Source organism: Nannospalax galili, unplaced genomic scaffold (assembly GCF_000622305.1).
Source record: "Nannospalax galili isolate Female #2095 unplaced genomic scaffold, S.galili_v1.0 scaffold888, whole genome shotgun sequence".
In the NCBI taxonomy this organism is placed as follows: Eukaryota; Metazoa; Chordata; class Mammalia; order Rodentia; family Spalacidae; genus Nannospalax; species Nannospalax galili.
Window position 1 is genome coordinate 624210 of NW_008357921.1, and position 12677 is coordinate 636886.

At 41.2% G+C, this 12677-nt stretch overlaps 1 protein-coding gene across 3 annotated transcripts in view; it reads right to left on the minus strand.

Annotated features, from left to right (window-relative positions):
* The window catches only part of Zzef1 (zinc finger ZZ-type and EF-hand domain containing 1), a 165687-nt gene that overhangs the window by 138846 nt on the left and 14164 nt on the right, over positions 1 to 12677 (minus strand). For all 3 annotated transcript variants that reach the window (XR_001872100.2, XM_029557454.1, XM_008855631.3), the window contains exon 2: positions 5658 to 5802. Coding sequence is in view for 2 of the 3 variants with exons in the window: in XM_029557454.1 (XP_029413314.1) it covers positions 5658 to 5802 (145 nt within the window). In the remaining variant the exon portion in view is untranslated. The remainder of the gene's footprint in view (positions 1 to 5657; positions 5803 to 12677) is intronic.

Consider the following 12677-nt stretch of genomic DNA (forward strand, 5'->3'; position numbering starts at 1 on the left):
GTCAATATTGAAAACCTTACTTTTGAATTTCATAACTGGGAAACCTTAAACAAGATGAGTGTACTGCAATTTGTTCACAATTTTCTATTCATACTTGGGTTTTTGGAATACTTAAAATTTTTACTATTATAAACTGCTGTAACAAATATATTTAGATACCTAGCTTATAAGGCTATTCTTGGGGACCCGTGTTGTGTAAAGTAGCAGTCTCTCCATGTCCGGATAGCCTATGGGCTCAGCTTCATATGCAGAGACTCCTTTTATCAGCAGGGTGCCTTCCCAGCATCTTCCTGTCTCATCTTTTGAAGTTGCTGTCACAGAAACATGGCCTCCGGCTCTGAAACTGTCAGGTTTTCCTGTGTGATTTTCAGGCACTGTCTGACAGCCTGGCAGGAGCCCACCACCACATGTAAATGGGGCATCCTGAAAGCACTTATCCACCAAGGCTTTTGCCACTGCCCCCACAGTATAAATGTCCTGGTTTCCCCTAATTAATCAGAGCTGAATCACTAAGACGTGGAGCCGAGCTGAGTCACTGAATAAAGGGGCTGTACCACTGACTGAGCTGAGTTCTGTGTCTTACTGCCTACGATCCAGCCTCCCCGGGGGGCGCTATCCTTCTGTCATCGACTCACAGAAATCCAGCTTTAGCCGCCCCGCACCTCTCCTCGTGACCCGGCAGCTGACGGGCCCCGAACTTAGAGAGAGAGAGTGCACGGGTGAAATTGGGGCGGAACTCGACCGGGCCAGCCTCGGTAGCAGAGACCCACAGAGACTGGAGAAGCACCCGCCGCTTCCTAGGTGTGCGCAGGAGACCGGCGCCATGCTAGCAGCTGGCGCCCCGAGATCCCCACACCCCATAGTGGGGCTGCAAACTTGTTCAACCCCTATGGAAAGCAGTGTGGAGAACTCTTAGAAAACTACAAATGGGGGCTGGAGAAATGGCCCAGTGGTTAAAAACACTGGCTGTTCTTTCAGAAGACCCGGGTTTGAATCCCAGCACCCACATGGCAGCTAACAACTATTCTTAACTCCAGTTCCAGGAGATCTGATAGCCCCTTCTGTCCTTCATGGGCATTGCACAACATGGGTACACTTACCTACACGCAGGCAATACACACATACACATAAAATAAAAATAATAAATTTAAAAAAAAACCCAAAAAACAAAAAAACTACAAATGAACCTACCATTCGACCCAGTTATACCACTCCTTGCCATATACCCAAAGAACTCATCCTATTGCAGAGACACTTGTACATCCATGTTTGTTGCTGCTCTTTTCACAATAGACAATAGAGTGCAAGTCCATCCACTGAGTCTAGTCAGTCTATCTAGAGTCACTTGTTTTAGGAAGATCAGCCCTTCTTCATCTGGCAGCAATCAGTTCCCAATATTCCTTTAGATAAGATTGGGGTCTGCTGTTCATTATCCCAGGTCTATGCTGGGTTATTGTCTGCCTGAGTTTAAATGGGACTTGTATATGCTGACACCTATTGCCATTGAATATACGAGCAGGTTCCCAGGGGCTTGAAGGACTCTGTTTCCATATGGTCATGCATATCCTCCCTGGTTGTTAACAATCTTTCTGCCCTCTCTTCTGAGATGGTCCCTGAGCCTTGGATGGGTGAAGTTTAATAAAGGAGATATGGATTAAAATGGGGTTATTTAAATGGAGGGTAGAAGGAAGGTTCTACAAGGAACCTAGGGGATAAAGGGAAAGAAGGAGCTCAAGAGATGTGGGACCATAGGAGAAGGGTGTTATTAAGGGAGAAATGGAAAAAATGGGGGCACCTTAATTGGGGAAACCATGGTGGAAGCATTAGACAATGTGAGAGATAAACAATGCCTAGCTAGTTTTAGAAAACCAGAGGGAACCACATTAGGCTAACAACCTACTGACAAATTAACCAGATCAAAGAATATAATATATGCCTAGGCAAGGTTGATCTGAGAGCGTTTGGTCTTTGCTCAAGCTCTATCTACATGGCATATGGTAATTAAAAGTACCAGACTGGTGGAACTAACCTTCTTGGACGTTTAACAGCCATACTTTAAGGCCTATACTAATTTGGGCAGGGAGACATAAATGACAGTTTTGCTCCTTGCTCTCCTAGGTTGACTAAGTTCCAGGAGACTATGAGCATCTCTCAAAATGTCCTGTAACCATGGTTGAGTCACCTGTCCTCTTGAACAAGGAGGCCATGGAGACCCCACTTGAACTACTGTCCAGTTTACAAAGAGGAGGGTTAACACAGAGGAATCATTTCCTCCATGCTTCCAAGTGAAGCCAGGCATGGTCAAGCAGGACCTTTGACTTATCTTCACATAGAACTGGTAAAAGAAAGGAGCTAGGGGCTCCTCCCAAGCCCATGTGACCCCTGAGGAACAGATCCTCAAATGACCTTAAGAGTAAAAATAACTTGTTTTATCTGGACCAACTGTAGGGTCTTAAATACCCAAAAGGAAAGTATAACCAAAGATTAATAGGGTCAATATAATTTTTAAGAGTCCATATGTATAGCTAAAGGCTATATAACAAGAAACAATGCCAGACAGGTGATACCTTCCTTTGAGTTATTGGCCAAGGTGGCGCAAATGACTCCCAGACAATAACCCAGTATAGAACTGGGAAAATGAACAGCAGAACCCCAATCTCATATAAAGGAATATTGACAACTGATTGCTGCTAGATGAGGAACAGCTGATTTTCCTAAAACAAGGCTCTCTAGATAGGCTGATTAGATTCAGCAGACAGACAAGCACAGGAGAATGGCCGGGGGTGTCAACAACACAGAGGACAGTAACAGGGATGACAGAGTATATGGGGTCCAGTATGTGGGAGGGGAGGCTTTGGGAGGGTGCCATTTGGAAGGTGGGTATATGGATGAATAAGACTGTGTGGGATGTTCTGTATGATATACACACAGAAAAATCAACAAATTTTAAAAAAGACATATTTGAGGAGGAAACATAAAAATTTACCTCATGTTAAATAGTAGAGGTAATAAACATTACCAGTAAAATCTACCTGATGACTTTATATCCATACTCAGGTACTAAGGATCCAAGTATAACCGACTGTGACTAGTAATCATCAGATACATAGAGATTAAAGACGCATGTGCAAACATCTAAGCATTAGTAGCATTAAAAATGTAGGAAACAGCATATTTTAAAATAAAATGGAGATCTTCTTTAAAGGGTTAAAACTCATTCAACTTTATATCTTACAGGATATACACTGGAGTGTAACTGAATACATTAAAGCTGTAATGAAATGCTTCTTCTAATCATGTGGTTATTAAATTTTAGAACAAATTTAAAAAATAATAATTCTTCAAAGCATAAAAATTTGCTCCTTAATAATTAGTAGATGTGAAAAACATTACCGTTGAAATCTACCTGATGACTTTATATCCATGCGCAGATGCCAAGGAGTTCAGAAAGTAACCGACTGTGGCTAGTAATAATCAGATATATAGAGATTAAAAACTCATGTGCAAACACTTTAGTGTTAATTGCATTAAAAATGAAGTTTTCTGTATGAAACTGCATATTTTAATAATGAAATAGAGATCTTTTTTAAAGGTTAAAACGTCATTTAATTTTATGTCTTATATGGTTTATACTGAGTACAATATTGTATAACTGTATTAATTCAACTACTGTAATAATTCAACTGTAAACCTAAAAATTTACAGCTAATTTTGAAACAGATGCATCTCAGCTCTGGAAATTGTTATTGAATATGTTAATGCTGTTGTAATGAAACGCTTCTTCTAAGTATGTGGTTATTAGGTTCAACTGCGAACCTAAAAATTTTATAGCCACTTTTGAATGAGCTGTATCTTTGCTCTGGAAACTGTTATTGAGTATGTTAAAGCTGTAATGAACTGCTTCTTCTAAACAAATTTTATAGTAAATAAAAATAAAAGATACATTATCCTTCCATAACTCAATATATCAGTCAGCACTTTGTCAGAGGGGTCAAGAGCAATCAGATTTACACTGCCCACCAAAATCCATCCTGCTCTTCTGCTCTGACAGTGCTAAGTATTGTATCATTTAGTGTACAGAACAGGAAAAGTTTTAGGTCAAATGATGTGCAATGTCTTCAACTGTCTTCTCACTGGAAAAAAATCAAAGGTAATTTTATTCTGTCTTTACATAAGTCTGAGTCACCAAGAAAATCATAAGAACACAGGCTAGGTTGGGAAATAATATAGCATGTACAAGGCCCTGGGTTCAATCTTCCGTACTACAAGAGAGAAAAAAAATAAACAAAATAAAAACAAACAAGCAAAACATTAAAAAGCCAAGTTTTTTCCAAATGTACAACACAGAAGCAACATTACTTTTGTTTTTTTTTTGGGGGGGGGTTGTTTCCTTTTATTTTGGTTTTGGTTTTCTGAGACAGGGCCTCACTGTAGCCCCAGCTGTCCTGGGACTGGTTATGTAGACCAGACTGGCCCTTGATCTCACAGAGATCTACCTGCCTCTATCTCTCAAGTGCTGGGATTAAAGGCATGTGCCACTATGTCAGCAAAGAGCATTTTTTTTTGGATTTATTTATTTTTACTTTATGTATATGAGTATTTTGCCTGCATGTATGTAAGTGCATCATATGCATACAATGCCAATGGAGCCCAGCAGAACAGCAGCAAGTACTCTCAACCACTGAGCCATCTCTCCAGCCCCTTCAGAATAATAGTTTTATAAAACAACAAAATGCTTACCATATGCCAAAACAATACGAGAAGACACAACAAAAATAAGAGAAGATCCCTGCTCTCAAGGAGCTCACAGTATAGGAATGAAGACAGACCTTTAATGACAGATTAATTAATTAAACAGTAATGCATTTAAAAATAAAAGAAATGTAGTGGATGCGGTATTTAAACACAGCACTTGGGAAGCAGAGGCAGTCAGATCTCTGAGTTCAAGGCCAGCCTGGCTTACAATAGTGAGTTCCAGATCAGCTAGGGCTCCATAGTGAGACCCTGCCTCAACAGAAAAAAGAAAGAAAAAAATAAGAAATTGGGCCAAAGATGGCTTCTTAAGGGCTGGAGAGATGGCTCAGCAGTTAAGAGCACTGACTGTTCTTGCAGAGGACCTGGGTTAGGCTCCCAGCACCCACATGGTGGCTAACAACCATCTGTAACTCCAGTTTCAGGGGATCTCATACCTTCTTCTGACCTCTGTGGGCACCGCATAACACTGGTACACTTATATACATGTAGGCAATATACTCATACCCATACGTATAAAAAATAATATATTTTTTAATAAAGAAAAAAAGGTGGCTTCTTAAGAGAGTGAAAAAGCAGATTAACCAAGGAAGGCAGCCTCCTGACAAAGGGGCAGAAAAACAGTGAACAACCCAGCCATCACTACTGAGACATGAAAGCAATGAATGACTATATATATATATCAGGTTCAGATCATGTATCTATGAATGCTTTGGGGGTAGTTTATGGTGTCACAAGTTTGTATAATCTGTCTACAGTACAGCAAAGTTCATTTTGGTTCTAGGCTTTGTGTACTGGTAGCATTGTAGTCAGTGATGTTTATCCAAAGTGTGATTACTGCTAATTGAAAACACCTTGGTTCTAGGAAGGCATCTTGGGCCTTTAGCAGTCACATGAGAGCCTACCTGGAACAAGAGAGCAGGCTTGTAGCTGTCTGATGACGTGACTCAGCTCCCCCTGAAGATTGGCTCCACTGGAGTTCTTGAGGGCCTCCAACATGTTCTCAGCATCAACTGTCCCATCACCCTCAGCATCAAACTGGGCAAAGGCCTATAAGATACGTAAGTACTGTGACATCCAGTTTTTGAGTTGTAGAACAAATAATAGTAACTCACTGTGCTTTATAAGACATATCACAATTTTATAATCTCCTTTCTCTTCCAAGGCAGTAATTCCTCCACCTCGCTAAATAATTTCAGAAGAAAGCATGCATTACAAAATTTTTCAGTAATTGAAAATTGCTGTAGTTTGAATATAAAATGTCCCCATATAGGCTTGCATATCTGAACACTTGGTCCCCAACTGGTCGTACTATTTTGGAAAGTTGTAGAACTTTTAGGAGGTTGAGCCTAGCTGGAGGAAGTTTTGGGACATTACGTGCAGGACCTGAGGTTTTATTTTATAGCCTGGCCCCACTTCCTGTCCACTCTCTGCTTCCTGACCACAGACATAATGTGACCAACTACCTTGTACTTCTGCTGCTGTATCTTCCTGGCCATGATGGACTGCATTCTTTCTTAGACTGTGAGCCAAAATCAACTCTTCTACCCTTAAGCTGATTCTTGTCAGGTATTCTTGTCAGGTATTCAGTTTTAGCTGGGCTTTTTCTTTTCTTTTCTCTCTCTCTCTCTCTCTCTCCTTTTTTTTTGGTCTTTTTGGGACAGGGTCTCCCTATAGCCCCAGCTGGCCTGGAACTCGCTATGTAGACTGGGCTGGTCTCAAACACAGAAGTCTGCCTGCCTCTGCCTCCCAAGTGCTGGGATTAAAGGCGTGCTCCAACACGCCTACCCTCGGCTTTTTCTTTTACACAGTCTTTGGACACAAGAGCTGCCTTGGTTTACCTGCTTCACTGCCCAGTTTTCACTAACCTTTAATCATTGTCTCACCATGCTCCTTCCCCATATTGGGCTATTTAGGAAACCTGGCTCATCATGGGACTTGGTTTTAATACTAGTTAGTCTATCAGCTAGCTGTGGGACCTTAAATGAGCTTCTGTATCTGCATAAGCATTAGCTTCTTGTTCTGAAAGATGAAGCAAGGATGAAACAAGTGTTCCCAACAAGCTGCTGCCTGGATAAGGAACAGGTAAAGCCACTAGCAGAGTGGGGTTCCATTTTTCCAATCTATAACCTCTGTCCCCCTGCTCCCTGTCATGGCCATGTCCTACTAGGCCTTCCTCACAGAACTGCATCCTTTCTCCCAATCTTGGTCCCTCCTCATCCTGGCTTCTGTCCTGTTGCTGATCTATATACACACAGACTTCTTCACCATGAACAACTTGAGTCATTTGCCCTCCTTTCCAAGTAAGCCTCTCTTCCTTAAAACTCCTGTCTCTTTTCCTTATTCCTCTGCTTCATGAGACAGGGAAATAACCCACTGAGGCTTCATGGTGAAAACAATACTATTTCCATCCCATCACAGATATATCAGTATTCAAAAGGAACAAATGCCAAATGCAGATTCCTGTGTTTTGGCCCAAAAACCATAGGCACAAATGTAGAAACTTAGATGTGACATGCTTGCTCTGTTCTGACGTTTTTCTATTTCCCTGTCTAGAACTTGTAATGCTAATTACTCTTGCTTTTACTTCTCCTTCACATCTCCTATTCATGATTCAAGGACTTTCTTTTCCCCTTAGAGACAAGAGTTATGCAATTTTGGTCTTTTATATAGACCCAATGAAGGGGTACTCCAATTGCCTCACCCTGCGTCCCTGTTTAGCATGGTTCAGAAGCCAGAGCGGTCTGGGTCCTAATTCCCTATTGGTAATTTGGGTAACTCCTTCAGAGGATGGCATAAGAATAGGAGGTAGGAACTGGCTAGGCAGTTAGGGTAAAAAGACCCCAAAGAAAAGTAGCCAGTTTCTTGGCTAAAATTCAAAATGTCCTTGGGCCCCTTAGCAACATACTCTGTTCCAAAGGCCAAAAATGTCAAAAGTATTTTGGAGCTTGTATCTAATCCTTAAAAAATTGGGAATGTTAGAGCAGCCAAATGCCCCATAAAAAAATAAATCAAAGAAGAAGAAAGAGTACATGAAGTTATCAGGAAAAAGTGATGGGGAGATATGGGAGGTGTTGGAGGGGAGGGAGTGGGCATGGATTTTATCAAAACACCGTATATGCATGTATGAAATTCTCAATAAGGTTTTTGTAAAAGTTAAAAAAAAAGATGTGGCATGCTAAGGAAAAATCACAGCATTCTTTTTGCTTCTATTCAACTTGACACGATTATCCCAAAAGTTAGTAGGATCAAAGACTACACGAATCAGAGTACCATGGAACAAAAGGAGATACCTTGTTGTACTATGGATTAGAGCTGATCAAGAAGGCTGAATGAAGCTATACACCAAAGTTAGAAGATGGAGACCAAGATGGAAAAACAACTAGAAACTGGGCTCTGCGGAGAACAGCTAAAGGACAGTAGAATCTCAAATACTAACATTTTCTCCTTCCCTCTCTCCCTCCTTCCTTTCCTTCCTTTCCTTCCCTTGTGTGCATGCATGGTGCTAGGATCAAACTGAGGACCTTTATACACAAGGCAAGTGCCTTACCACTGAGCTACACCTAGAGACCATGGAATCTTCACAGTGGAAAAGTGGTAACAGGGAGTGACAATCCTCTAAATATGATGACTGTAGTAGGAAGGAGGGAAGCAGCAGCTAACATTAATGTCATTCAATAGAAGTCCAAGGGCAATGCTCATCATAAAGATGCACTTTTCTGGGCTGGAGAGATGGCTCAGCAGTTAAAAGCACGGGCTGCTCTTGAGGAGGACCTGGGTTTGATTCCCAGCACCCACATGGCAGCTAACAACTATCAGTAACTTCAGTTCCAGGGGGAATTCAACACCCTCTTCTGACCTCTGCAGGCATTGCATGACACGGGTGCACTTATATACATGCAGGCAATACACTCATACACATAAAATAAAAATAATAAAATGGTTTTTTTTAAAAAAGATGCCCTTTTCTGTTGTCAGTAGGGTTTAAGGGTAGATTAGGAAGTTTTGAGAAGGAATAGCCACTCCATCTCTCAGGACTTAACAGCAACAGCTAGACAACTGTCTATCTGCAACATTCAAAGAAGTTGCAACAAATGTACCTGTTTCAGTTTCCTTCCCAAACCTCACTAAGACAGTATTATAAACAGGCTCATTGTTTTTTTTTTTTTTTTTTTTTTTTTTTTTTTTTTTTGTTTTTTTTAAAAAAAAAGAGGACGATAAATCTTTCACTGTGATATATCAAAATAAGGCTTTGACCTCACAGAGATCCACCTGCCTCTTCCTCCCAAGTGCTGGGATTAAAGGCGTGGATCAACACACCTGGCTCATTCTTGTTTTTTTTAAGATATTTTATTCATTATTTTTATTTTATGTGTATAAGTGTATTGCTTGTATGTATGTGAGTGCACCCATGTTGTGCAATGCCACAGAGGTCAGAAGAGGACTTCGGATTCCCCTGGAACTGGAGTTAAGGAAGGTTTGTAGCCGCCATGTGGGTACTGGGACTTGAACCCAGGTCCTCTGCAAGAGCAGTTAGTGCTCTTAACTGCTGAGCCATCTCTCCAGCCCCTCATTCTTGTTTTGAAACATAAAAACAAAGCAAAGAAACAGGCAACAACCACATAATTTTAAAAACTGAGAAACAGATGGATGGGTTGTACTGGGTAGGCTGACCCAAGAAAGTGGAATCTGAGTTAGGAGTGGGTAACACTGAGAAGCAAACTGTTTTGCACTGAAGAACTCTTTTATTTCTTTTTTCATTGTGGGGGGAGAGAGAGAGAGAAAGAGAGAGAGAATGAATGAATGAATGAATGAATGAATGAATGAATCTAAATGAATGTAGATGCCACAGCATGCATGTGGAGGTCATAGAACAACTTCTGGGAGTCAGTTCTTTCTTTTTACCATGGGATCCCAGGGATCAAACTTATGTCCATCAGACTCGGCAGCAAGCACTTTCATCTGCTGAGTTATCTTGCTGGCCCTACACTGCAGAACTCTTGAAGCCTTTGGACATGGTAGCAACAGGTAGTGCTGAAAGTAGAGAGGACTACTGCAAAGAGCATTTAGAAAGCAGTTAGAAAATATCAGGTCAGCATTGATATTGAGGTGTCATTATTTTTCTTTTGTGCTGTTTTTCATTTGCTTGTCTGTTTTTTGAGACAGGGTCTCTCACTATGTAGCCCTGGGCTGGCCTGGAACTCGCCATGTAACTCAAGCTAGTATAAAACTTGTAGCAGTTTTCTTGCCTCTGCCTCAAGAATGTTGGGTCTAGTCTCTCATTCTCTGGTGAGTGGATACCTAGAACCACTAGACACTTAAGAAAGCCTACTGTGAAACACAGAGAACAACCAGAGGACTGTACAGGGAAAAGAAAACCTCAAAAAAGTGATTAATATCTTCATAGAAATGTTTAAAAAGCTGTATTTAATACTAGCTTTACTGAGATGCATAATTCACCCCCATAAAATTCACCCCATTAAAATGAACTATTCAGTGGGGATCAGAGTTGTACAATCACCACCCCGTATCTGACAAAAGATATTGCAACCATGAAAAATCTATTACTAATAATGGTAGACTGAGAATACTCTTAAAATTTTTTTGTTATATTTTATATATTCTTATTTTATGTGTATGTTTGCCTACATGTATGTAAATATACCATGTAAGGTGCATGCAGAGGTCAGAAGAGGGCACTGGATTCCATGGAACTGGAGTTACAAATGGTAATCAGTCATTATGTGGGTGCTGGGAACTGAACCCCAGTCCTCTGCAAGAGTAGCCAGTGTTCTTAACCATTGATTCATTGCTCTAGTCCCTCACTAAGAACATTCTAAAACATTTCTGAAAATTTGTATATTTTCTGGATGTGGTGACAAATTCCTGTAATCCCAGCACTCAAGTGCTGAGGCAGAAGAATCTAGAGTTCAAGCCTGACCTCAAGCCCCAGGCTTCCAGAGATAGAAAGGCATTTTACCTGGGCATGGTAATGCAACTGTAACTTCAACATTTTGGAGGCTGAGGTCAGGCTGGGGTCACATACACTACAGCAAGCCCCTGTCTCCAAACACCAAGAGGAAAAGAAGAGCATCACTAAAGAAATAAAAATGAAACTCTCATTAGAGTCCTGAAAGGGTGGACAGGGCAGGGTGGTATGTGCCTTTGATCTCAGTACTTTGGAGGCAGAGGAGGAGGATCTCTGTGAGTTTGAGGCCAGAGTGGTCTACATAGGGAGTTCTAGGCCAGCCCAGGCTACATAGTAAGACCCTGTCTCAAACAAACAAACAAACAAACAAACAAACAAACAATGTTGAAAGGTAAAGTGAAAAGACTTGAAAGTAGAGCAGAAAGGCAAATGACAGAAACTGGGAGGGACAAAAGAAAGAAATACAAGAAGACTGATTTAGCTGATTCAGAAGGTCAGATGGAACACAGAATGCAGAGGAGGAAATCACAACAGAGATGACTCACCATGACTTTTTTCCATACCAAAGTACATGAATTCGGAGACTGAAGGGGTAGAATACCCTGCATCAATGCCTATAATCCCAGCACTCACGAGATAGAGGCAGGAGGATTCCAAGTTTAAGTCTAGCCCGGGCTCCAAAGTGAGACTCAAAAAAAAAAAAAAGAAATTTCATAGTAGTGAGGAGAAAGAGAAGTCCCTGTTTCCAAGGAGAAGAAATGGTTTCTTGACAAGAGCTCAAGAATGAGGATAAAACTGATCAGCAGACGCAGTGGACAGAAGGTGAACAGAAGCAAACAGTGGCTTCAGCATCCTTGGAGGAGCCTATCTAAGTCATAAGTCAACACTCTACCACAGTCAAAATACTGTGATAGCAGAATAAAAACATTCTTGCATATACAAGGTTCTTTAAAAGAAAAAGAAGGAACTACTTAATGCTCCCTTTCCAGAAAGTCCCTCGAGGACTGGTCACCAGAATAAAGGAACATCCCAAGAAAAGAGAATCCAGGTGTGCTGGCACACACTTTAATCCCAGCTCTTGGGAGTCAGAGGCAGGTAGATCTCTGTGAGATAGAGGTCAGCCTGGTCTACATAGTGAATTCTAGGTGAGCTGTGGCAACAGAGACCTTGTTTCAAAAAACAAACACTAGTATTTTCTCTACCCTCTGTTCTGCTATGTTCCATGAGTCTTAGATGTAGAGGTTCTACTGTAGATATGTCACCTAGGGCTAGGCATCTCTCAGACATATAGTCTTTGTGTGTGGCCAGTTGTGGAACTCTGCAGTAGCCTCCATCTGTTGCAAAAAGAAGCTTCTTTGATGAGTGGTGTACGGTATACTTGTCTGTAAATAAAAGGATTCATATTTAGCATATGGGAAGAAATTTCATTTGTGTAGAGATAAGACAGAGATAGAAAGGAAAGATGAATGGAGCTTGGGTGGCATGGGAAGCCAGAGGGAAATGAGCTGGCTTGGGAACCCCCTGAGAAGAAATACACATACAGTGTCTGAACATATGCATGTGGATATCTGGGGGTTGTATGGCAAGGAGCACAGTGCCAGACAGGAGAGACCTCCCTTTAAGTGGTTAGTCAGAGTAGTCCAAGAGATTCCCAAAATAATATGGGCTACTGTCATAGTCCTTGGGTATCTCCCAGAACTTGATGATAAGACCCTATTGCTGAAGACAGGACATACTTCAGACACAGGACCTGGAGCAATGGAGTAGGAACTAAACTGGAAGCTTCTTCCCTGAAGCTTAGCTCTCATAGTTCTAGAGGACACTATGCAAGCTGCTAAGCGAGAAAAATCAATGAATGGGCCAACCCAGTCCTAAAGCCTAATAACCATAATGATTGGCATAACAAACTACGTCTATTGGTGCAGTAGTGGCACTGTTATCTGGGGGGTAATAAATAGCTATCTAATTGGACTTAAAGCCCTCTCAATGGGCGTGA